Here is a 25,260-nt window from a genome sequence, read left to right on the forward strand (position 1 = left end):
CTTTCACATCCTCACGGCATCCCGATAAGTTTACCAGTCAATGAAATGCTTTTGGAGTGTTGTCACTGAAGTCTCTCCGGAATTGAGAACTTTCTGCTTCCAAGTCAAACGTGTTAAAGCCTGGCTGATCTGAGCCCTGTATGTATTTATTAAAATGAAATAGATTACTCAGGGAAGGCGCAGGGTTCAAATAACAACTTAAAACAGGACGGAACCCAGAAAAGGCCATTGTTTAAGTTTATCTGTTGATATTGCAAGTAGGCTTACATTAACACTGCAATGAGGTTACTGTGAAAACCCCCTAGTCGCCACAGTCGGGTACACCGAGGGAGAATTTAGCATGGCCAATGCACCTAACCAGCATGTCTTTCGGATTGTGGGAGGAAACCCACTCAGACACGGGGAGAATGTGCAGACTCTGCATAGACATTGACCCGAGCCGGGAATCGAATCCGGGTCTCTGGCACTGTGAGGCGTCGATGGTAGCCACGATGTGGAGATTACAACCATTATTTTGTAAATTGAGTTTGTGTCTTTATATGCCCTGTTTGTGAACAGAACTCCTACTCACCTGACGAAGGGGCAGCGCTCCGAAAGCTAGTGGCTTGTGCTTCCAAATAAACCTGTTGGACTTTAACCTGGTGTTGTAAGACTTCTTACTGTGAGGCAGCAGAGCTAACCACTGTGATTTGATTTTGATTTGATTTGATTTGATTTATTATTGTCACATGTATTAGCATACGGCGAAAAGTATCGTTTCTTGCGTGCGATACAGACAAGGCATACCGTTCATAGAGAAGGAAAGGAGAGAGTGCAGAATGTAGTGTTACAGTCATAGCTAGGGTGGAGAGAAAGATCAACTTAGTGCGAGGTAGGTCCATTTAAAAGTCTGATGGCAGCAGGGAAGAAGCTGTTCTTGAGTTGGTTGCCCAGACTTTTGTATCTTTTTCCCAATGTAAGAAGGTGGAAGAGAGAATGTCTGGGGTGCGTGGGGTCCTTAATTATGCTGGCTGCTTTCCTGAGGAAGCGGGAAGTGTAGACAGAGCCAATGGATGGGAGGCTGGTTTGTGTGATGGACTGGGCTACATTCACGTCCCTCTGTAATTTCTTGCAGTCTTGCCACCGTGCCGCCCTTTGGGGCCATCAAACGTTATCCTTCCACAGGCAATCAAGCCTAAGATAAACGAATTCCAATTTGCCTAATCTACTGTGGGAAGTGTGTGGAAAATTAATCCCTCATCGAAGCGGAATCGAATGAAATTTGAAATACAATCAGGCAAAGCTTCAGCAAGTCTCTATTATCCCCAAATCCCAACTGTTCAATTCAGGTCAGCTGTCGTCCACTGGTGACACCAGCTCTTTCATTGCAACGAGGAAGAAACCATTGTGCTCAAGTCGGCATCTGATCACCTTTATCCCACAACAGTAAGACGCTTATGCTGCTCTTTGTTTAAACCGAGAGTTTTGGTGATTTAAATTATCTCCCGTAATCTAATTTCAAATCCTCTTGAGTTTAGAATTGTAGGGATTGGTTTAGTTCCAGTTTTGAAGACAATGGCGCTGATTTGATTATTTCCCTGCAATTCAAACTCCTAACAATGGAGTAAAATTCTGAATATATCGATGTAATCAGAGCCACCGTAATTGGCTTTCACAGAGCTGTAACACGTCTGAAATACTCACTCAGAACATGTGATTTCAAATTTAATTTAAGCCCTTCGCATGCCTTTTGCAAAAGAGATTTTGCTGTTCTGACTGGCTCTCACTGTGAATGTCATTTTCAGTTGACTTTAGGCACTTTTTTCAACAATTAAGCAAGTCGGAAAAATGCAGAACTTTTAAACTCTTGCATGAATTAATGTTTAATATACCAATCCAAATGACTGCAACAAAATAGCCATCTCCATCACAATTTCAAATTGGATTTGATTCACCAATCTGATTGTTTTTTAAATGTATTTGACAGAATATAGGTGAATGGACAGAGTACACAGCGTAGGGTGGAATTAAATGGGAAAGGATCACACACAGGGGCTGAAATTCTCCCCAAAGAAATTCTAAGTGTCGAATTTGTGTGAAAACTGGAGTAATTCATGCTGTTTCTTTCAATGAGAGTTCAGAGAAGAATCTCTCACACTCTGTGCACCGCAGAGGACACCAATGTGAATATCATTAAAAGCGAGGGGATGGGGCCTATTCCCACTGGAGAGGCTGAAATCAGCGTGCTGAGCGAACCACTGCGTATGTGCCAATCTGTCAATGCTGAGGTCGGCGCATGCGCAGTGGCCCCGCACTGATGGCCTCCCGATTGCTGTCCCGCTCGATCGCAGGCCAGCCCCGCGACCCCCGCATCACCGGCCTCCGCTGGCCCGACAGCCTGAACGCTGGCCCCTCCCCCCCTGCCCCCTCCCCGCCCCCAACCATTTCCAGGCCCAGCCTCGAGCCCCCCACCCTCCTGCCCCGCCTCAATCTCCAGCCCAGTGGGATGGGAGAATCGCCCCCAGGTAAATCAATCAGTGGTGATTACTCAACATAAAGCTTGGGTTTTAACAAACAGTCCATGTTAGAATGAGGTCCACGGTGACCAGTTCTCCCGTTTTGCTGCGACAGTCACAGTTTTTTCGGTAAACATCCCAGTGTCCCGGCAATTTGCTCAAATTAGCTCAAATGTCATGGTTTGCAGATTTAACCTCTTTACGTGAACCATACCGGAGGTAGAATAGTTTTCATTCCTATTTCCTGCTAGTCCCGCAATATCTATTAAGTTTTAACAGTAATAGCCACCTGAATGAAGAATAAGAAGGTGGGATACAGACCTGAAGCTTGGAACTATTACCATAGCGGAGCAGTGTTACCTGGCAGTGTAGTATCAAAAGAAAAGCTTTTCAATCTGTGACTAAATTTGTTATCCCACATTTGCTCTCTTTGATTTGATTTATTATTGTCACATGTATTAGTATACAGTGAAAAGTATTGCTTCTTTCGCGCTATATAGACAAAGCATACCGTTCATAGAGTAAAAAGGGGAGAAGGAAAGGAGAGGGTGCAGAATGTAGTGTCACAGTCACAGCTAGAGTGCAGAGAAAGATCAGCTTAATATAAGATAGCTCCATTCTAAAGTCTGATGGCAGCAGGGAAGAAGCTGATCTTGAGTAGGTTGGTGCGTGACCTCAGACTTTTGTATCTTTTTCCTGACGGAAGAAGGTGGAAGAGAGAATGTCCGGGGTAAGTGGGGTCCTTAATTATGCTGGCTGCTTTTCCAAGGCAGCTGGAAATGTAGACAGATTCAATGGATGGGAGGCTGGTTTGCGTGATGGATTGGGCTACATTCACGACCTTTTGTAGTTTCTGGTGGTTTTGGGCAGAGCAGGAGCCATACCAAGCTGCGATACATGTGGAAAGGATGGAAATCTACTCCCAGTTAAGCACCCCAATTGAAAGGATCACGACTGTCCCTACTATCACAAAAAAGCTAACGGAACAAAAGCAAGGCCCAAACCTTTAAAGGAAACTAAATAACTTAAATTACAATGGGGTTAATAATGCACTCCAGTCTCCCCCAGTGCCCATCAGAATGCCTCGTGCGTACTGGTGGATGGTCTGGCACTGCCTCTTGTCTGTACATTGTCTGTACCTTTAAGACCTGGCTGGCTGTAGAGATTCGCATTCTAATCAGTATTCTGTAACTTGATTTCTGTGTCTGTGCACTGTTTGAGAGCACATTTCCACTCCATCTGACGAAGGAGCAGCGCTCCGAAAGCTTATGGTATTTGCTACCAAATAAACCTGTTGGACTTTAGCCTGGTGTTGTGAGACTTCTTACTGACTCTCCAGTCAGGCTATCAGGCCAAACAAGCCACTTGACTGCACGCTGTCTGGACCTGAAAATGGTGATCTTCCCCAAATAACCTCCCCTGTAAGCTCCCTCCACACCCCACCCCCATCCCCCCACAGCCCCCCAAACCCCCCCCACACATCCTTCCACACACCCCTGCCCCCCCCCACCCCCCAACACAGCCCCCCTACACCCCCCTCCACATCCCCCTCCACCAACCCCTGCACCTTCATCCCCAACACACACCACCCCCCGCACCCTCATCCCCAACCCCCACCACCATCTCCCCTCCCCACCCCCACCCCCAACCCCCCCACACAGCCCCCCAAACCCCCCCTCCACACGCCCCCACCATCCCTGCACCCTCATCCCCAACCCCCACCACAACCCCCCCTCCCCACCTCCACCCCCCCCCCGACAGCCCCCCAAACCCCCCCTCCACATCCCCCACCACCCCCCGCACCCTCATCCCCAACCCCCACCACCAGCTCCCCACCCCACTCCCAACCCTCCTACAGCCCCCCAAACCCCCCTCCACACCCCCACCTCCAACACCCACCATGACCTCACCACCAAGCCCCACCACCACCACCCCCCCACTCCTCACCCCCACCCAATCCCTTTCACATTCCTTGCCACCTCTTCATGGGTACTCTGCCCCTTTAAATGGTTTCCCTTTTTAACTTGGTATTTCTGTTTTGCCAGTCAAAAATTGCAGATTTACCATTTCATAAATGTCACCATAGCAATCTGAGCCATTTACTCCACATTGCAAGTGAATTATTGTTAAACAAATGCAATTTATTACAAGTCACCCAGTGTCAAAAGGATATTATATTATTTTGGGGAAAAAAAGTATTTCCAAATCAATAGCAATCAGAATGACTGATAAGGATGGTAGTTATTGCAGAGCAGAATTACTTTATCAAATGTCAATGCGACAATACTTTATGATATCTTTCATGGTACAATATGGGAGCAATCTGATCTCCGGTGCGTAATATCATTGCTTTATTGTAAAACTTATAAATCCCAGCAAAAGGATAGATTTCAGGGGCTGATACTACGCCTTCTTCAGTTTGAAAATAATTAAGTTCCCAAGTATTGTAAGTGAAAGAAAAAACCTCTCATCTATTTTCACAAGCAGTATTTTTGGGAGGTTGCCCATTTTCTCAGCTGGAAAAGCCAACACTCAGTGGAGAATCGAGTTGCAAAGACCAGCACAATCTCTGGTCTGCATAGGAAATTTTTTTAAAATATTCATTCATGGGATGTGGGCATCGCTGGCTGGGCCAGCATTTGTCGCCCATCCCTAGCTGCCCTTCGACTGAGCGGCTTGCGAGGCCATTTCAGATCATAGAGTCCCCACAGTGCAGAAGGAGGCTATTCAGCCCATCAAAACTGCACCGACAACAATCCCACCCAGGCCCTATCCCCGTAGCCCCACATATTTCATAGAATCATAGAATCCCTACGTGCCCCTTTAAGGGGTGAATTCTCAAAAGGCCACATGATTCATTCGGCCTGTGACCAAACAGGCCACCTAAGATGGCGATTTACAAAGCACGCTGGGATAATTCACCAAGTACAGATAATTGGCCAAGTACAACAGACAGGCTGCAGCTTAAAGGACAAAGACAAACAGGCTGCAGCTCAGACAACCGAATTCACAGGATAAAGGCCATCCCAAAGACAACAGACACTCTCTGGTCAAACGCACTTGTTTACCAGACAAATGGAAACCTTAACTCCTTATTTGGGAGGGAGGTCTGTGACCTATGTGTCTCCCGCACCTACAGGCATGGCCGTTGGGTACACACAGTAAGAAGTTTAACAACACCAGGTTAAAGTCCAACAGGTTTATTTGGTAGCAAAAGCCACACAAGCTTTCGGAGCTCCAAGCCCCTTCTTCAGGTGAGTGGGAATTCTGTTCACAAACAGGGCATATAAAGACAGAGACTCAATTTACATGAATAATGGTTGGAATGCGAATACTTACAGCTAATCAAGTCTTTAAGAAACAAAACAATGTGAGTGGAGAGAGCATCAAGACAGGCTAAAAAGATGTGTATTGTCTCCAGACAAGACAGCCAGTGAAACTCGGCAGGTCCACGCAACTGTGGGAGTTACAAATAGTGTGACATGAACCCAATATCCCGGTTGAGGCCGTCCTCGTGTGTGCGGAACTTGGCTATCAGTTTCTGCTCAGCAACTCTGCGCTGTCGTGTGTCGCGAAGGCCGTTGGGTACACACCCAGAGATCAGTGTGGCAGTACCTGATTGGACTCTTATCGATTAGGGCGATCAAGCCCTGATCAATTGATTGGCAATAATCAAGAGACCGCCCAAAAGGACACAGTGCAGAAGGAGGCTATTCGGCCCATCAAAACTGCACTGACAACAATCCCACCCAATGAGGGATAAAAGGTGCTGCACAACAGAAGAAGCTTTCTCTCTCTCTCTCCCCAACGAATGAACGACAACAACGGTGACCATCGCCAGCAACGACCAGCACGAGGAGAGCCGCCACACCCATGAAGGAAGGAAGACCGGAGCCAGAGTGTCAGACCAGACCGAAGAACCAGACTACGCAGAGGACTACAGGGACCAACACGCGGATAAAGGCCAATATCTGCCTGGGTACTTGCCAGTCACGCAAAAGTTAAGTCAAGGTCTAATCTTGGACTTGAACTTTAGTATTCTGTAAGACAACTTAGTATTGATTGGGTGGGTGATTAATGATTGTGTGTGTGAATAAATATTATTGTGCTAACAAGAAGTCTACTCGCAATTCTTTGTCCACCGTATAAGGGTTAAATCAGACTGTGCCGCAGACGCAGCAACAGGCCAATTGGAGCGGAGCTCGTGAATCCTGGGGTTGAGTGTGGGTTTTCCCTGCAGCTAGGAGTCTGGAGGCGTGGAGTATGGTAGCCTTCATAGCATTCTCCGTAAATTGCTGTGCTCCTCAAAGAAATTGCTTGTTAGTTCATCTATTTGGTGGTCGCCCGTCTTGGAAGATATTACCAGTAGCTTGTCTGTTGTCAAATTAGCTTAAAAAATGCTCCACAGCACAAAATATCAAATTAGGTTAATACTATAATTACCCCTTTAAATCAAGTGTACCATATAATGAAATTGAATTGCAATTTTAAAGTGATCAACCATTAATTAAAGTAAATATAATTCATCAGGTACTGTATCATAGAGAGGGATAATAAAGCCCTATAGATGCATGACTCATATCACATAGAAACATAGAAAATAGGAGGAGGAGGAGGCCATTTGGCCCTTCGAGCCTGCTCCACCACTCATTATGATCATGGCTGATCATCCAATCCAATAGTCTGATCCAGACTTCTCCCATATCCTTTGATCCCCTTCGCCCAAAGAGTTATATCTAACTCCTTCTTGAAAACAAACAATGTTTTGGCTTCAGCTACTTTCTGTGGTAGAGAATTCCACAGCCTCACCACTCCCTCGCTGAAGAAATTTCTCCTCATCTTAGCCCTAAAAGATTTACCCCCTTATTCTCACACTATAACCCCTGGTTCTGGATGCCCCCCAAATCGGGAACATCCTTCCTGCATCTACCCTGTCCAGCCCTGAAACTCCTCGCCAGAAATCAGGAGAGCTGCCTAATGTATGCAACGCCTAATTCGAATCTAATTTAAATCCCATCAGTGGGCCTGGGACTGAAGTCTCCGGGCCCGCTCTCCAGCGCGGTTTACAGTAGCTCCCCACTTGCGGGGAGCTGGCGGCCCAACCCCACTGGAGTAAAGGGGAGCAGTCGAGGGTCAGGCTCCAGGGTGCCCCCTGGTATTGCCATCTTGGCAGTGCCAGCCTGGGGCCCCTGACACTGCCCCAAGGGGCAATGATTGCGGGGGGGGTGCTCAAGGCTTGCCCAGACATGTCCGGGAGACCAGCGATCAGGCCGCAGGAAGCTCAGAGGGCCAGCGATGCACTGGCCAGCGATTGAGTTGGCCCGCAATCGGGAGGCCGGCAGTGCGGGGCTACTGTGCATGCGTCGATCTTGGCACTGAAAGATTGGCACATGAGCTGTGGCCCGCTCAGCGCTATGCTGCCAGCCTCCCGGGCGGGAATAGGCCCCGACCCCTGGTGTCTGGAGTGAATCACACTAGTGCGCTTTGCAGTGCACAGAGTGTGGGAGATTCATTTTGAAACTCCCGCTGAAAAAAACCAGCGTGATTTACTCCAGTTTTTACGCAAATCCGACGCTCATTTAAAGATTATAGTGGAAATCTGCAGATGCTGAATTGTCATCAACTTGCTATATCTATAGTGTGATGCAGATAGTATTAACTTCAGGGCTTGAGTGATGCGGCTATTGGGGAGGTTGCATTCTTCTGACCAGTTTGTATGCCTCTTCCTTGGATATAATACTATTTCGAGTTTCTCTTGTAAGCCATGGTTTGGTCACCTTTGCTGTTTTACATCTGCGCCAGACAGGAATGAACAATTGTTGAGTTCACCCATGCGCTCTTTGAATGTTTGCCATTGCCAATCCACCAGCATCCCTTTTGGTAACGTTTCCCAATCCATCATATCCAACTCGCACCTCATACCATCACAGTTTCCTTTATGGGGCTAATTTAAATTTTATTTCATGCAAGTTTGTGTTGCTGAATGGAGTGTCAGCCTTAGTTTATTCAGTCAAATCTTGGCATGGGGCCTGCATCCAAAATCTACTGATTCAAAGGCAAAGGTTTTTTCCGATAAGGAAGTGTGACACTGCATAGATCAATATATTAATGTCATTATATACAAGTAAAATCTCTGATAAAAAAAGAATTGGACATAGGACCTTACTGACATAAAACACTCTGAGACATCTGAGAGGCATTTACCTCGAGTGGCATTTACTACCAAATAAACCTGTTGGGCTTTAACCTGGTGTCGTTAAACTGTGTTTACCCCATAGAATCATAGAAACCCTACAGTGCAGAAGGAGGCCATTCGGCCCATCGAGTCTGCACCGACCACAATCCCACCCAGGCCCTACCCCCACATATTTACCCGCTAATCCCTCTAACCTACGCATCCCAGGACTCTAAGGGGCAATTTTTAACCTGGCCAATCAACCTAACCCGCACATCTTTGGCCTGTGGGAGGAAACCGGAGCACCCGGAGGAAACCCACGCAGACACGAGGAGAATGTGCAAACTCCACACAGACAGTGACCCGAGCCGGGAATCGAACCCGGGACCCTGGAGCTGTGAAGCAGCAGTGCTAACCACTGTGCTACCGTGCCGCCCAGTCCAACGCCAGCATCTCCACATCTATGATTTCTATGATTTCTATGATCTCCACATCACATCTGAGAGGCACAGCACATGAGCTCTTTAGACACTTGTGAGAGACAAAAGACTTATTGTTTGTCAGTCACATGCTTTGTCATTTGAATTCTTCTACTGACCAAGCCCGTGACGCCACTTATTTAAAGATTTTCACAAAATGTGCGGCATATTTTCCCCTGCGTTACTTAGGGCCTTGGGTGTGTGTCCGTGCAGCCAATCATAAAAAGGTGAATATTCAGAACGATAAGGTGGCTTTCGAGGGTAACCTGGGTGATTTTAACCCGCTTGGGTACGGTACCTTTGCTCATGTACCAATTCATATTAAAATAAGGCCGTCCTCATTAGGGGAAATTGCTCACCCTCTGCTCTGCAATCACCCATGAAAATCTGCAAGTTGTTGGTGTGATAATAAAAACAAATCAGAAAGGTTTCCTTCCACAGATACTGACTCCAGGTAGAATCCATACAATGCAGAAAGAGGCCATTCGGCCCATTGAGTCTGCACCGGCCACAATCCCGCCCAGGCCCTATTCCTGTAACCCCACATATTTACCCTGCTAATCCCCCTGACACTAAGGGGCAATTTAGCATGGCCAATCAACCTAACCCGCACATCTTTGTGACTGTGGGAGGAAACCGGAGCACCCGGAGGAAACCCACGCAGACACGGGGAGACTGTGCAAACGCCACACAGACAGTGACCCAAGCCGGGAATTGAACCCAGGCCCCTGGTGCTGTGAGGCAGCAATGCTAACCACTGTGCTACCATGCTGGTGGTACAGCAGGCATGGAGAGTGCAAATGGTATGCTGTCCTTCATAGTGAGAAGGTTTGAATATAGGGATAAGGAAGTTTTACTGAAACTGTACAGGGCGTTGGTGAGGCCACACCTGGAGTATTGTGTGCAGTTTTGGTGTCCTTATCTGAGGAAGGATGTCCTTGGTACAGCGGGAGCACAGCAAAGGTTTACCTGGCTGATTCCTGGGATGGCAGGTCTGTCATATGAGGAGAGACTAAGTCAGTTAGGATTATATTCAGTGGAGGTTAGAAGAGTGAAAGAGGATCTTATAGAAACTTATAAAATTCCAACAGGGTTAGGCAGCGTAGATCCTGAAAGAATGTTCCCAATGGTGGGGGAGTCCAGAACTAGGAATCATAGTTTAAGGATAAGTTTGGGGCGGCACAGTTAACACTGCTGCTTCACAGCGCCAGCGAGCTGGGTTCAATTCCCGGGCTTGGGTCGCTGTCTGTGTGGAGTTTGCACGTTCTCCCTGTGTCTATGTGGGTTTCGTCCGGGTGCTCCGATTTCCTCACACATTCTGAAAGACATGCTGGTTAGGTGCAGTGACCCAAACAGGCGCCGGACTGTGGCGACTAGGGGAATTTCACAGCAACTTCATTGCAGTGTTAATGTAAGCCTTACGTGTGACTAATAAATAAACTGTAAAGTGGTAAACCTTTTAGGACTGAGGTGAGGAGAAATTTCTTCACCCAGAGAGAGGTGAATGTGTGGAATTCACTACCACAGAAAGTAGCTGAGGCCAAAACGTTGTGTGATTTCAAGACGAAATTAGATATAGTTCTTGGGGCTAAAGGGATATGGGGGGAAGGGGGGGATCAGGATATTGAATTTGATGATCAGCCATGATCAAAATGAATGACAGAGCAGCTCAAAGGGCTGAATGGCTTATTTCTGCTTCGAGTTTCTATGTTGACTCCACCTGCTGAGTACTTCCAGCATTTTTGTCCTTTTACCTCAGGTTTCCAGCATCGACAGTACTTTGCATTTGTGTTGGAGTCAGTCACATGATGCTGGCTACCTAACTTACCGCGTAGTCCTACAATAGGCCTCGCCCTGCTGGTGGGCTCTTGCAAGAATAGGGTTAATGTGATCTCGATTTCTTTGCTGCCCTCCTCATTTCTCCTTACAGCACTGGCGTGAGTCAGAATACCAACCACCCTCTCATGTCTTTGCCTGTTGTTGATGTGTTAGCCTAAGGGTTGGGTGTCTGTATTCTATCTGTGTGTATTTAATGGGGTAGAAATTCTTTGCCGGTCTAGGTGCAAATTAGTAGCCCAACGTGGACCTGCCCAGTTCCACAGCCCTCAACAGTATTGAATTCCAGGCAAGGTATTTAACAGGCAGTTGATACAATATTGCCCATTATTGCCCATTAAGTGTGACCATCCAAGATGAATTTTCATCTCACACGGTGGGATTTTCTGCGCAATCTACCACGTGTTTCATGGCAGCGGAGTCGTCCCGCTATTGACCAGTGGCGGCACCTTCTGGTCCACCGTTGTCAATATGGTTTCCTGTTGAATGCACTCCTCGCCACCGGGAGACCTGTGGCAGTGAGGACCGGAAGATCCTGCCGGCGTGAACGGTTGGAAAATTCTGGCCACAGTGTTTCAGAAATATAATTCCTCTTTTTCATTCATTCATGAGATGTGGGTGTCACTCACCAGACCAGATTTGGTGCCTATCCCCAATTGCCCTTGAGAAGGTGGTGGTAAGCTGCCTTCTTGAATCACTGCAGTCTCTGACACGTAGGTACACCCACAGTGCTGTTAGGGAAGGAGTTCCAGGGTTTTGACCCAGCGACAGCGAAGAAACAGATGGTGAGTGGTTTGGGGGGGAACTTCCAAGTGGTGGAATATCACAATATCCTAAATTATGATCAGAGACATTTTGTTGACTGTTGCCAACACACAGATTTTGCTGATTTCCCTCTGTGTCGTTTTTTTCCTACTGAAGTGATACCCACATAAAGCAGGGGCAAGTGAAGTGATGTGCGTGCTGATCCCCATGTGTCTGCTGCCCTTGTCCTTCTGCTTGGCAGTGGTCATGGGTTTGGAATGTGCTGGTTAAGGAGTCTTGGTAAGTTCCTGCATTGCATCTTTGAGATGGTACACACAGCTGCCACTGTGTGCCAGTGCTGGAGGGGGTGAATGTTTGTGGATAGGGTGCCAGTAAAACAGGCTGCTTTGTCTTGGATGTTATCAGGTTTTTTGAGTGTTGTTGGAACTGCACTAATCCAGGCAAATGGGGAGTCTTCCATCACACTCCTGATCCGTGCCTTGTTGACTGTGAACAAGCACTGACTGCCATCTCCAATTGGGCCTGCCACTTTTGCAATTCCAGAAGATGTAAACCATGCAGTCATCTGCAGATAGTCACACGATGTATCTTAACCTTTTGCAAAAGTTGTTTATGGTTGTCAAGAAGAGTAAAGGTTTCAACACAGAACCCTGGGGCACTCCAGAGAGGACATCTCGAGGTAAGGATAATTACCCATCATACACCAATATTTGGCTTCTGTTGTTAAGCAAGTGCCAGATCCAATTTAATAATGTCCCCCTGATTCTATAGTGGTGAATCTTGGACAAGAGCTTTACGTGAGGAACTTTGTCAAAGACAATCGAGAAATCTGGGGTTGCCATGCGGGTAGTTTCATCTCTTTCGAGATTTGGAAGCTGGCCCAGTGAATGGGCCGCAAGAGAGAACCTCCTTCATCTCAGTGGGCCGCAAGATAGAAATCAGGCTTGTCACTAACCATGACCCCATGGAACAGATTAAATACATTAAATACACACCGAATATTTCATAACGAGTTATAGAGAATGCTTAATCAGTCATGTGTTAATAGGATGGTCATCAACTTCAAATGGTAAGAGCAAAAATATTTACACTTTGATTGGACACACAGGGAGCGCACGGCTCTCACAGTCAACGTTGTGCGCAATCAGCACACACCTCACTTCACTTGCCCTTGCTTTATGTGCGAATCACTTCAGTAGAAAAATCAGACGGAAATCAGCGAAATCTGTGAGCTGGCAACAGTCACCAAAATGTCTCTGACCATCAATTTGGATATTGTGAACTTCAAAGTGCTTCACAATAGGGGAAGTAACAATATGTTCATACAATTTGCAGACGCTGGTGTGAGACACTGGCCTGTGGTTATCTAGCTAGCTCTCATCCCCTTTTCTGAATATGCCGTAGAGATTAGTTTGAGTCCACTGGTCCAGTAGGTAGCTGGTGTTGATTGAATCCTGAAAGAGATTGGTCAGTATTTGTTGAGTTGAGGGGGTGTAGGGGGCAATATCAGCCACTCTGGATCTCTGGCTGGTGATCTGTGTTGGCAATGTAGTATTTGCAGGAATTGGGCTTAGCTGTGATGCCACCTGTTGTTAACAGTGCTGACATGCACTGCTTCACCAATTCAAAAAGAAACATGACATTTGGGTGAAGCGCTGGCTGGATTTATCTCCCAGTCAGAGCAGAAAGGGAAAAAAAATTGTAGCTTATAGAAACCTGACGCTCTCGACATAACTAACAACTGAAAGAATAGAAATGACAGTTACATAGAATTTAATCCAAATGAAGCATAGCCCTCTTAAAGTGGGCAATGCAAATATCTGTTTTGAGGGACGCAAGGTGTAATTTGTCTCGAAGTCTATTCCATCTGTCTTACTATAACAAGCTAGAGGGTGAAAAGCAACATTAGCTATTGGAACAGCTTCAGAATATGTGCACACACTTCAACTACCCTGAAGCATATTCTCCATTCAACTCAAATAGAGCAAAAGAAATTACTAGAAACTCTTGTCATCCACGGCCATATAAATCTTAGCATATATGAACTGCTGTAAATAATGGCACAATGTTCCATGTAATCATTCTCATTCAAGAGCAACTGCTATATTCACCAGAAATGAGCATATTTTTTATTTCAGAATACATCACCTTCTGCAGTTTAGACTTGGGGGGCTTTGATTAGATGCCCGTTCTTTGTGAGTTTCGCACTGATTTTGAACTGAAATGTAAAACAGACAATATCGATTCAGCTGGCCGTTAGATATTTCCCCCGATTTTCGTATAAAGGACAGCAGGATCGATGGTGCCAATTTACACTATAAACATTACACCTGAAATGTCACTCCAAGCAGCAATGAGTGCAGCACGGTGGCACAGTGGGTTAACACAGTGCCAGGGACCCCGGTTCAATTCCGGCCTCGGGTCACTGTCTGTGTGGAGTCTGCACGTTCTCCCCGTGTCTGCGTGGGTTCCCTCCGGGTGCTCCGGTTTCCTCCCATAGTCCAAAGATGTGCGGGTTAGGTTGATTGGCCATGCTAAATTCACCCTAGTGTCAGGGGATTAGCAGGGTAAATATATGGAGTTAGGGGATAGGGCCTGGGCGGGATTGTGGTCAGAATCGATGGGCTGAATGGCCCCTTTCTGTAATGTAAGGATTCTATGATGATGATGCAGGCATGTTACCAAACCAAGACTGATAATACACTGCCCATGGGTAAAATGTCAAGTGTGAGCAGTCAGATAGGAGTGGGCAATTATTTAAATACTCTCATCAAGGGGCATAAGGAAAGGAGCAGGGGGGTGGGGGGGGGGGGGGGGGGGGGGGGGATTGGCCATGCTAAATTGCCGCTTAGTGTCAGGGGGACTAGCTAAGGTAAGTGCATGGGGTTATGGGAATAGGGCCTGGGTGAGATTGTGGGTTGGTGCAGATCCAATGGGCTGAATGTCCTCCTTCTGCACTGTAGGGATTCTATGACTATTTCCTCAAGGGGCCTCAGGTTCAGATCCAACCTTGCCCCTGCCCGATGTCCACACTGACCCCATGTCCTGGAGCTGAGATGATTGACCTCCAACAACCACAACCTTTGTGCCAGGTATGAGGGGTCCGTATGTTTGCTGTTTGTAATATAAATCAATGATTTGGAGGAAAATGTGACTGGATTGATTAGTAAGTTTGCGGACGACACAAAGGTTGGTGGATTTGCGGATAGCGATGAGGACCATCAGAGGACGCAGCAGGATATAGATCAGTTGGAGACTTGGGCGGAGAGATGGCAGATTGAGTTTAATCCGGACAAATGTGAGGTAATGCATTTTGGAAGGTCTAATACAGATAGGAAATATACAGTAAATGACAGAACCCTTAGGAGTATTGATATTGAACCCTTAGGAGTATTGATAGGCAAAGGGATCTGGGTGTACAGGTACACAGGTCACTGAAAGTGGCAATGCAGGTGGAGAAGGTAGTCAAGAAGGCATACGGCATGCTTGCCTTCATCGGCCGGGGTATTGAGTTTAAAAATTGGCAAGCCATGTTGACGCTTTATAGAACCTTAGTGAGGCCGCACTTGGAATATAGTGTTCAATTCTGGTCGCCACACTACCAGAAGGATGTGGAGGCTTTGGAGAGGGTACAGAAAAGATTTACCAGGATGTTGCCTGGTATGGAGGGCATTAGCTATGAGGAGAAGTTGGAGAAACTTGGTTTGTTCTCACTGGAGCGACGGAGGTTGAGGGGGAGACCTGTTAGAAGTCGACAAGATTATGAGAGGCATAGACAGAGTGGATAGTCAGAAGCTTTTTCCCAGGGTGGAAGAGTCAATTACTAGGGGGCATAGGTTTAAGGTGCGAGGGGCAAGTTTTAAAAGAGATGTACGAGGCAGATTTTTTACATAGAGAGTGGTGGGTGCCTGGAACTCGTTTCCGGGAAAGGTAGTGGAAGCGGATACGGTAGTGACTTTTAAGGGGCGTCTTGACAAGTACATGAATGAGATGGGAATAGAGGGATATGGTCCCCAGAAGCGTAGGGGGTTTTAGTTAAGTCGGACAGCATGGTCGGTGCAGGCTTGGAGGGCCGAAGGGCCTGTTCCTGTGCTGTAATTTTCTTTGTTCTATGTTCTTTGTTCTATGACTCCAACCAGCGGAAAGTTTTCCCCAATTCTCATTGACTCCAGCTTTGCTAGGGCTCCTTCATGCCACACGCCATCAAATGCTGTCTGGACGTCAAGGGCAGTCACTCTCACCTCGCCTCTGGCATTCAGCTCTTTTGTCTATGTTTGAACCAGGGCTGTAATGAGGTCAGGAGCTGAGTGACTCTGGCGGAACCCAAACTGAGTGTCCGTGAGCAGGTTATTGCTGAGTAAGTGCTGCTTGATAGCACTCTTAATGATGCCTTCTATCACTTTGCTGATGATCGAGAGTAGACTGATTGGCTGGGTTTAATTTGTCCTGTTTCGTGTGTACAGAACATATCAGGACAATTTTCCACATTGCTGCGTTGCACATTGCCAGTATTGTTGTTGTACTGGAACAGATTAGCTAGGGGTGTGGTAAGTTCTGGAGCACAAGCCTTCAAACATATTGCCAGAATATTGTCAGTGCCCACACCTTTGCAGTATCCAGTGCCTCCGGCTGTTTCTTGATATCACGTGGAGTGAATCAAATTAATTTATCATGGACAATCCACTTAATTCGCACACCTTTGGAAGGTGGGAGGAAACCGGAGCACCCGAAGGAAATCCACGCAGACACAGGGAGAACATGCAAACTCCGCACAGAAGTTGACCCAAGCCGGGAATTGAACCCTGGTTCCTGGCGCTGTGAGGCAGCAGTGCTGACCACTGCGCCACCGTGTCGTCCATTCTAAACCCCAGTGAATACAAGTCAACCCAATCTCTCCTATACGCCAATCCTGCCATCCCAGGAGTCAGGCTCGTGAAGTAGCTGTTGTTGCTGGGTGCAGCATAAAGGAACAAAAGCCTTCGGATGCTCAATTCTAATGGAGTATTCGCCATAGAATTACTACAGTACAGACGGAGGCCATTTGGCCCATCGAGCCTTCACTGACCACAATCCCACCCAGGCTCTATCCCTGTAACCCCACATATTTACCCTCCTAATCCCCCTGACATTAAGGGGCAATTTAGCACGGCCAATCCACCTAACCTGCACATCTTTGGACTGTGGGAGGAAACCGGAGCACCCGCAGGAAACCCACGCAGATACGGGGAGAACGTACAAACTCCACACAGTCACTCGAGGCCGGAATTGAACCGGGTCCCTGGCGCTGTGAGGCATCAATGCTAACCACTGTGCCATCCAGTTGGATGATCCCAGTGTGGATTGGCACTTATGATGTGCATTGATCATGAGGGCTTGTGATTTCCTGTTTAACACTCAATGCACAGACTCCTCCACACCAGGGCCACTTACATGTGTAATCAGATGAATTTCGAACTGTTATTCCAAGAGTCACCAGAATACATTTCTGAGCTACCCTTTCCAATCACTTATTACAGTTCAGCATAATTACACAGCAACCAAAATATCCAACCTTTCATTGAAAGATTCTCCAGCCCAGCTCCAAAGAATTATCTGCAATTGGTTTCATAGCTTTGAAACAGTTCAATCTATGTACGATTCAACAAGTCTTCACCCTTCACATATTTTGCAGCTAGATTCATTTTCAGTCCTGACTCACACACAAATCACTGCAGCAGACTTTTCTCTGCGGGTCAGTCTCCTCTTTTGGCCATCCTTAAGATACATGTTTTGTTTTAATAACAACAAAAATAGGCAATGATGTGGTTTTATTTTTATTTTACTTTTTGCAGTCTTGCAGCCATTTTCCTATTCAGTCAAGGACCCCACGCACCCCGGACACACTCTCCTCATCCTTCTTTCGTTGGGAAAAGTATACAAACGTCTGAGGTCACGTGCCAATCAACTCAAGGACAGCTTCTTCCCTGCTGCCATCTGACTTTTGAATGGACCTACCTTGTATTAAGTTGATCTTTCTCTGCACCATATCTATGACTGTCACACTACATTCTGCACTCTCTCCTCTCCTGTGCATTGAGGAGCAGCACGGTGGCACAGTGGTTAGCACTGCTGCCACACAGCACCAGGGACCCGGGGTTTGATTCCCAGCTTGGGTGACTGTGCGGAGTCTGCACGTTCTGCCCGTGCCTACGTGGGTTTCTTCCAGTTGCGCCCGTTTCCTCACAGTCCAAAAGATGTGCTGGTTAGGTGCATTGGCCATGCTAAATTCTCCCTCAGTGTACCCGGGCAAGCGCCAGAGTGTGGTGACTAGGGGATTTTCACAGTAACTTCATTGCAGTGTTAATGCAAGCCTACTTGGCCTAATAACTCAACTTTAACTTTTTCCTTCTCCCCTATAGAACCATAGAACCATAGAAAATTACAGCTCAGAAACAGGCCTTTTGGCCCTTCTTGTCTGTGCCGAACCATTTTATTCCTAGTCCCACTGACCTGCACTTGGACCATATCCCTCCACACCCCTCTCATCCATGAACCCGTCCAAGTTTTTCTTAAATGTTAAAAGTGGCCCCGCATTTACCACTTTATCCGGCAGCTCATTCCACACGCCCACCACTCTCTGCGTGAAGAAGCCCCCCCTAATATTCCCTTTAAACTTTTCTCCTTTCACCCTTAACCCATGCCCTCTGGTTTTTTTCTCCCCTCACCTTTGGGGAAAAAGCCTGCTTGCATTCACTCTATCTATACCCATCAAAATCTTATACACCTCTATCAAATCTCCCCTCAATCTTCTACGCTCCAGGGAATAAAGTCCCAACCTATTCAATCTCTCTCCGTAACTCAGCTTCTCACTATGTACTCTATGAACGGTATGTTTTGTCTGTATAGTGCACAAGAAACAATACTCTTCACTGAATACTAATACATATGTCAATAATAAATCAACTCAAATGAAATCTGTGCTTGAAGCTTCTGATCATTTTAATTGAAAAGTCTTGGTGACGGAATGAGAGCGCCCATCAGGATATCACCAAAGATCGACTGAAATGAGGTAAATCAGAAATGTGGCCTGGCACCAGACTCCTGAAGCAACAGAGCCTTGGCAGGAGACTCCCAAGTGGACAACGGAAATGCTTTAGGGATGTCCTCTAAGCAGCCTTGAATAGGTCAAACATCCCTGGTTAACGCACAAGAGTCCCTGGCTTGTGACCCACCAAAATGGGGAAGGTTCACTCAGGAAGGCACCGAGCACATCAAGAGTTTAATCGGGAACACACGGCGCAAAGTCAAGGCATCAGAGAGCCGGTGCACAAACTTCCAAACGGCTCACCTACCTTGGCCCTCTGAGCACCACCTACCCTGCAAGTGGCAGAGCCTGCAGATCACGTATTTCAGTCACCTCAGAACCCATCGAACCGCAGTGGAAGCAAGTCACATCTCGATTGTGGTTGGTGCAGACCCAATGGATCGAATAGCCTCCTTCTGCACTGTAGAGATTCTATGATTCTATGATGCCAAATGTTTTGCCCACCTGCCTCGGTTTTTGCCCCCATGTGGAGGGAAAAAAACTCTGCCCATTAATCTTTTTCACTCTACACAGATGCTGCCAGACCCGTGCACTTTTTATTTTGTTTTTTTTCCAGATGCCCAGAATCTGCAGTATTTTGTTGTTGTAGGCAACTCATCCCAAGCTATCTGCTTTTCAAAATCTCCCAATATTTGGGATATCTCTATTAAATCTGCCCTTCATTCTCTCAGCTGTCTAGACTCCCTGCACGATTGAAGCCATCATTCTCGGTAAGTCTCCCCTGCATCCTTTTTGAGACATTACTGTCCTTTGTAAAGTGGGGTGCTCAGAATGGCACACAATACTCCAGCTCAGGTCCAACCAGTGACTTATTAAGGTTCTAGTTTTTTTATTGGTTTAGTTTATTTATTAGTGTCACAAGTAGGCTTACATTAACAGTGCAATGAGGTTAGTGTGAAAATCCCCCAGTTACCACACTCCAGCACCTGTTCGGGTACAATGAGGGAGAATTTAGCATGGCCAATGCACCTAACCAGCACATCTTTCGGACTGTGGAAGGAAACTGGAACACCCAGAGGAAACCCACGTAGGCAACGGGGAGAACGTGCAAACTCCGCACAGACAGTCACCCAAGCCAGGAATCGAACACGTGTTCCTGGTGCTGTGAGGCAGCAAAGCTAACCACTGTGCCATTGTGAACAAAGAACAAAGAAAATTACAGTACAGGAACAGGCCCTTTGGTCCTCCAAGCCTGTACCGACCATGCTGCCCGACTTAACTAAAACCCCCTACCCTTCCGGGGACCACATCCCTCTATTCCCATCCTATTCATGTACTTGTCAAGACGCCCTTTAAAAGTCACTACCGTATCCGCTTCCACTACCTCCCCCGGCAACGAGTTCCAGGCACCCCACTACTCTCTGTGTAAAAAATCTGCCTTTAAACCTTGCCCCTCGCACCTTAAATCTATGCCCCCTAGTAATTGACTCTTCCGCCCTGGGAGAAAGCTTCTGACTATCCACTCTGTCCATGCCTCTCATAATCTTGTAGACTTCTATCAGGTCGCCCCTCAACCTCCTTCACTCTAGTGAGAACAAACCAAGTTTCTCCAACTTCTCCTCATAGCTAATGCCCTCCATACCAGACAACATCCTGGTAAATCTTTTCTGTACCCTCTCCAAAGCCTCCACATCCTTCTGGTAGTGTGGCGACCAGAATTGAACACTATATTCCAAGTGCGGCCCAACTAATGTTCTATAAAGCTGCAACATGACTTGCCAATTTTTAAACTCAATACCCCGGCCGATGAAGGCAAGCATGCTATATGCCTTCTTGATGACCTTCTCCACCTGCAATGCCACTTTCAGTGACCTGTGTACCTGTACACCCAGATCCCTTTGCCTATCAATACTCTTAAGGGTTCTGCCATTTATTGTATATTTCCTATCTTGCCTTCCAAAATGCATTACCTCACATTTGTCCAGATTAAACTCCATCTGCCATCTCTCCGCCCAAGTCTCCAAGCGATCTATATCCTGATGGTCCTCATCGCTATCCACAAATCCACCAACCTTTGTGTTGTCCGCAAACTCACTAATCAATCCAGTTACATTTTCCTCCAAATCATTTATATATATTACAAACAGCAAAGGTCCCAGCACTGATCCCTGAGGAACACCACTTGTCACAGCCCTCCATTCAGAAATGCACCCTTCCACTGCTACCCTCTGTCTTCCTTGACCGAGCCAGTTTTGTATCCACCTTGCCAGCTCACCTCTGATCCCATGCAACTTCACCTTCTGCACCAGTCTGCCATGAGGGACCTTGTCAAAGGCCTTACTGAAGTCCATGTAGACAACATCCACTGCCCTACCCCCATCAATCATCTTCGTCACTTCCTTGAAAAACTCGATCAAGTTTGTGAGACACGACCTCCCCTTCACAAAACCATGTTGCCTCTCACTAATACGTCCACTTATTTCCAAGTGGGAATAAAGCCGGTCTCGAAGAATCCTCTCCAATAATTTCCCTACCACTGATGTAAGGCTCACCGGCCTGTAATTACCTGGATTATTCTTGCTACCCTTCTTAAACAAAGGAACAACATTGGCTATTCTCCAATCCTCTGGGACCTCCCCTGCAATATATAATGAAATATACAATGGTATTTGCTACCAAATAAACCTGTTGGACTTTAATCTGGTGTTGTGAGACTTCTTATTGTGACCTCCCCTGTAGCCAGTGAAGATACAAAGATTTCTCTCAAGGCCCTAGCAATTTCCTCCCTTACCTCTGTCAGTATTCGGGGTATATACCATCAGGCCCTGGGGACTTGTCTACCTTAACGTTTCTCAAGGGCCTCCTGTGCCGTCCCAAGTCAGGTTGGTATAAGGCCGAAAGCCTGATGCCTCTGGAAGCAGCCTCCTGTACATCCAGGAGGCCCTCAGGTGCCACTCATCTAATTTTTAAAATACTCCTTGAAGGGATATGGGCATCACTGCCTAGGCCAGCATTTATTGTCCAAACCTTGTTGCCCTTGAGAAGGTGGTGGTGAGCTGCCTTCTTGAACCGCTGCAGTCCATGTGGTGTAGGTACACCCACAGGGTGTTAGGGAGGGAATTCCAGGATATTGACCCAGTGACAGTGAAGGAACGGTGACATAATTCCAAGTCAGGATGTTGAGAGACTTGGAGTCACAGAGTCATAGAGGTTTACAGCATGGAAACAGGCCCTTCAGCCCAACTTGTCCATGCTGTCCTTTTTTTTAAAACCCTGAAGCTAGTCCCAATGGCCCGCATTTGGCCCATATCCCTCTATACCCATCTTACCCATGTAACTGTCATTAGCGGGGAGCTTCCAGATGTGGTGTTCCAAGGAATCTGCTTCCCTTGTCCTCCTAGAAGGTAGTAATTGTGGATTTGGAAATTGCTGCATAAGGGATCTTGGTGAGCTTGTGCAGGGCACCTTGGAAATGGTACGCACGGCTACTGCTGCCTCATCAGTGGTGGATGGATTGAACGTAGGGGTAGCAATCAAGGGGGCTACTTTGTCCTGGATGGTGTTGAGTTTCTTGAGTGTTTTTGGAGCTGCACTCATCCAAGCAAGGGGAGAGTATTCCATCACACTCCTGACTTTTGCCTTGTAGATGTTGGACAGGTATTGAGGAATCAGGCAGCTTTTGATCTGCTCTTGTAGCCATAGTATTTATATGGCTGGTCTAGTTCAGTTTTTGCTCAATGGTAAGCCCCCAGGACGTTGATAGTGGGGGATTCAGCAATTGTAATGCAACAACATTACAATGCCTGCACAAAGAGGTGCTCTGCCCCCTCGATGAAAGCACGGAAAATCTCCAGGCAGCTAAAAGGGCAGAGATCAAGCATCACAAATCTCTGGCCCTGCTTTTATTCATGGGGACATGGGCGTAACTGGCTGGGCCAGCATTTATTGCCCATCCCTAGTTGCCTGAGGGAAGTTGAGAGTCAACCACATTGTTGTGGCTCTGGAGTCATATATAGGCCAGACCAGGGAAGGATGGCAGATTTCCTCTCCTAAAGGACATTCGTGAACCAGATTAGTTTTTCTGGCAATCGACAATGGTTTCATGGGCATCAGTAGATTCTTACTTCCAGATATTTTTTATTGAATTCAATTTCCACCATCTTCCCTGGCGGGATTTGAACCCAGGTCCCCAGAACATTAAATGAGTTTCTGGATTGATAGTCTAGCGATAATACCACTAGCCCATTTAGATTTATCACAGGGACGGCATGATGGCACAGTGGTTAGCACTGCTGCCTCACAGCGCCAGGGACCCAGGTTCGATTCCTTCGCACTGTCTGTGTGAAGTTTGCACGTTCTCCCCGTGTCTGCGTGGGTTTCCGCCGGGTGATTTGTTTCCTCCCTCAGTGCAAAAAGATGCGGGTTAGGTGGATTGGCCATGCTAAATTGCTCCTTAGTGTCAGGGGGATTAGCAGGGTAAATGCATGGGGTTCCAGGGCCTGGGTGGGATTGTGGGCGGTGCAGCCTCGATGGGCCAAATGGCCTCCTTCTGCACTGTCGGATTCTATGATTCTATATTATAAGATTGAAGTCACAACGGTTTTGACTGAAGGGAAGATGGAATTAACGACCACTGAGATAGGGAGCTGTGATTGAAGGTAGTACAAGTTGGAGAATCACCATTACTGTGCAGTAGCCCTGTCCCACACTCACACTCAAGAATAGTTTTTCAATGGGTGTTCACAGCTCATTAATTTATCCAAGGCATATCAGTGTAAAAGATTGAAATGTGAACAGAAAACACAAGAGATGTGTGGCAGACACATAGTGGGTCTGTCAGGTTTGGAAGAAAACTCATTATTGGACTGAGCAAAATGTTAAGGGTGGGGTGGGAACAGGTCAAGAGGCAGATACGCTAGCTCCTGTTACTGAGAGACACTTAAAGGGTTTAATAACCTGAAAACGCATTAATACATGCTCATTAAAATGCTGGGAACAAGTGAGGACTGGTGATGATACACAAAGGCCATCTTCGAGAGGTAGACAAATGACGGACGTAATGGGTTATGTTCGCAGGGAGATAACAAGATGTGGATCCGACCACCTGCACTGTTACCACAAAGACCTACTTACCCAGATCAAGATGGATACTGGGGACAAATGAGTTGAGAAAGAACATGAAGATAACGAATCCCAGAACTGTTGAGCACTTCACCAGAAGGGCTTTGTCCATTATCCTGTGCTGCAAAGATATAATCGATACAAAAATAAAACTTGGTGAAAAAGATTGTCGCTATCTTCATAAAATCAATGGGACAGAAAAGAAAAAAAAAATCAAATCACATTATTAAACGTTGCTCTTGGTGTACAGGGAGGAAAGACAGCAAAGTAATTCAGTCACAGGTCCATCCAACAATCAATAATTCTTCTTGGAGTTTTGACAAGCTGAAAATCAATTATTGATCATTTTAAATACTCTTATTTTAATGGTAAGGTTGAGGGTGGCAAACTTTCGTCCCCATCTTATGCATGGTGGAAAATTCTGCATGATTTCTTATATTACTCTGAAGCCATTTCACAATCTATTTTTCTCTCTAACAAATCTCATTACTTCTCAGTTGTCTGTCCTCCACTGACCAGGCACAAACGTAAACTGGCATGAGCATGTACAACTGGAATTGCCTTGACCATCCGGTTGGGTGCTTCAGGATCTCATATGCTGTTCTTTTTATAACATTGCTATTTTTTTTGTTGTTTTGATTTCCAATGTTAACCTTTCTTCAACTGGAGGCACAAAGTGTGGGCAGAGGCTTGATTGAGGCGGGCACGCAGACAGCTCCCGGTGGTCCCAGACGCGGGCTGATTAGAGGGCTGCCTCATGTCTCTGCCCAGTTTCCTAATAGGCTGTCAGGCCTTCACCCCTCACGCCAGCAATATATCCGCTCATATCTCTCTCCCACTCCCACCACCCCCTCCATCCCACCTTCCATGCCACCTCCATAGCCACTCACCCAGTATCCAGTATGAACAGAACTCAGGAGATTTTTTTTAAATCTAACAATGCCCACACTTGGTACTGGAAAAAAAATCATTCAGGAAACCCATTTAAAGATGTTCAATCCTTTCAAATGGCCAATGTGCCTAAAAGAAATAAACTTACATTCACTAACTGCATCAAAGACAGCTAATCCTTTAATAGCCTCTTAAAACTCTGCAAATATCCAGTCCTTTGTGCCCAAAAGAATGAATAATATCTGCAATGGGAATAATCACAATTCTTTTTTGCAAGTTTTCTCACCCAACCAGAGGTAAGTTTAACCATAAAAGTGGGTGGGATTGGATTTGATGATATATCTCAAAACTGACCCTAACCCACCTCCAACCCACCCACTTCTAGTTTTAATAGAGACAGACACAGAGGTGGGAGGTGGAATGTAGGCAAGCAACTTGCTCACAAGAGGTTGTTTGGCTATTTAAATGTTGCAA

At 46.6% G+C, this 25,260-nt stretch overlaps 1 protein-coding gene across 1 annotated transcript in view; it reads right to left on the minus strand.

Annotated features, from left to right (window-relative positions):
• The window catches only part of oca2 (oculocutaneous albinism II), a 331,959-nt gene that overhangs the window by 107,328 nt on the left and 199,371 nt on the right, over positions 1 to 25,260 (minus strand). Inside the window, exon 15 of the mRNA XM_078221469.1 lies at positions 23,908 to 24,016. Within this exon, the coding sequence (XP_078077595.1) occupies positions 23,908 to 24,016 (109 nt within the window). The remainder of the gene's footprint in view (positions 1 to 23,907; positions 24,017 to 25,260) is intronic.

This window comes from Mustelus asterias, chromosome 10, assembly GCF_964213995.1.
Source record: "Mustelus asterias chromosome 10, sMusAst1.hap1.1, whole genome shotgun sequence".
Lineage (NCBI taxonomy): Eukaryota > Metazoa > Chordata > Chondrichthyes > Carcharhiniformes > Triakidae > Mustelus > Mustelus asterias.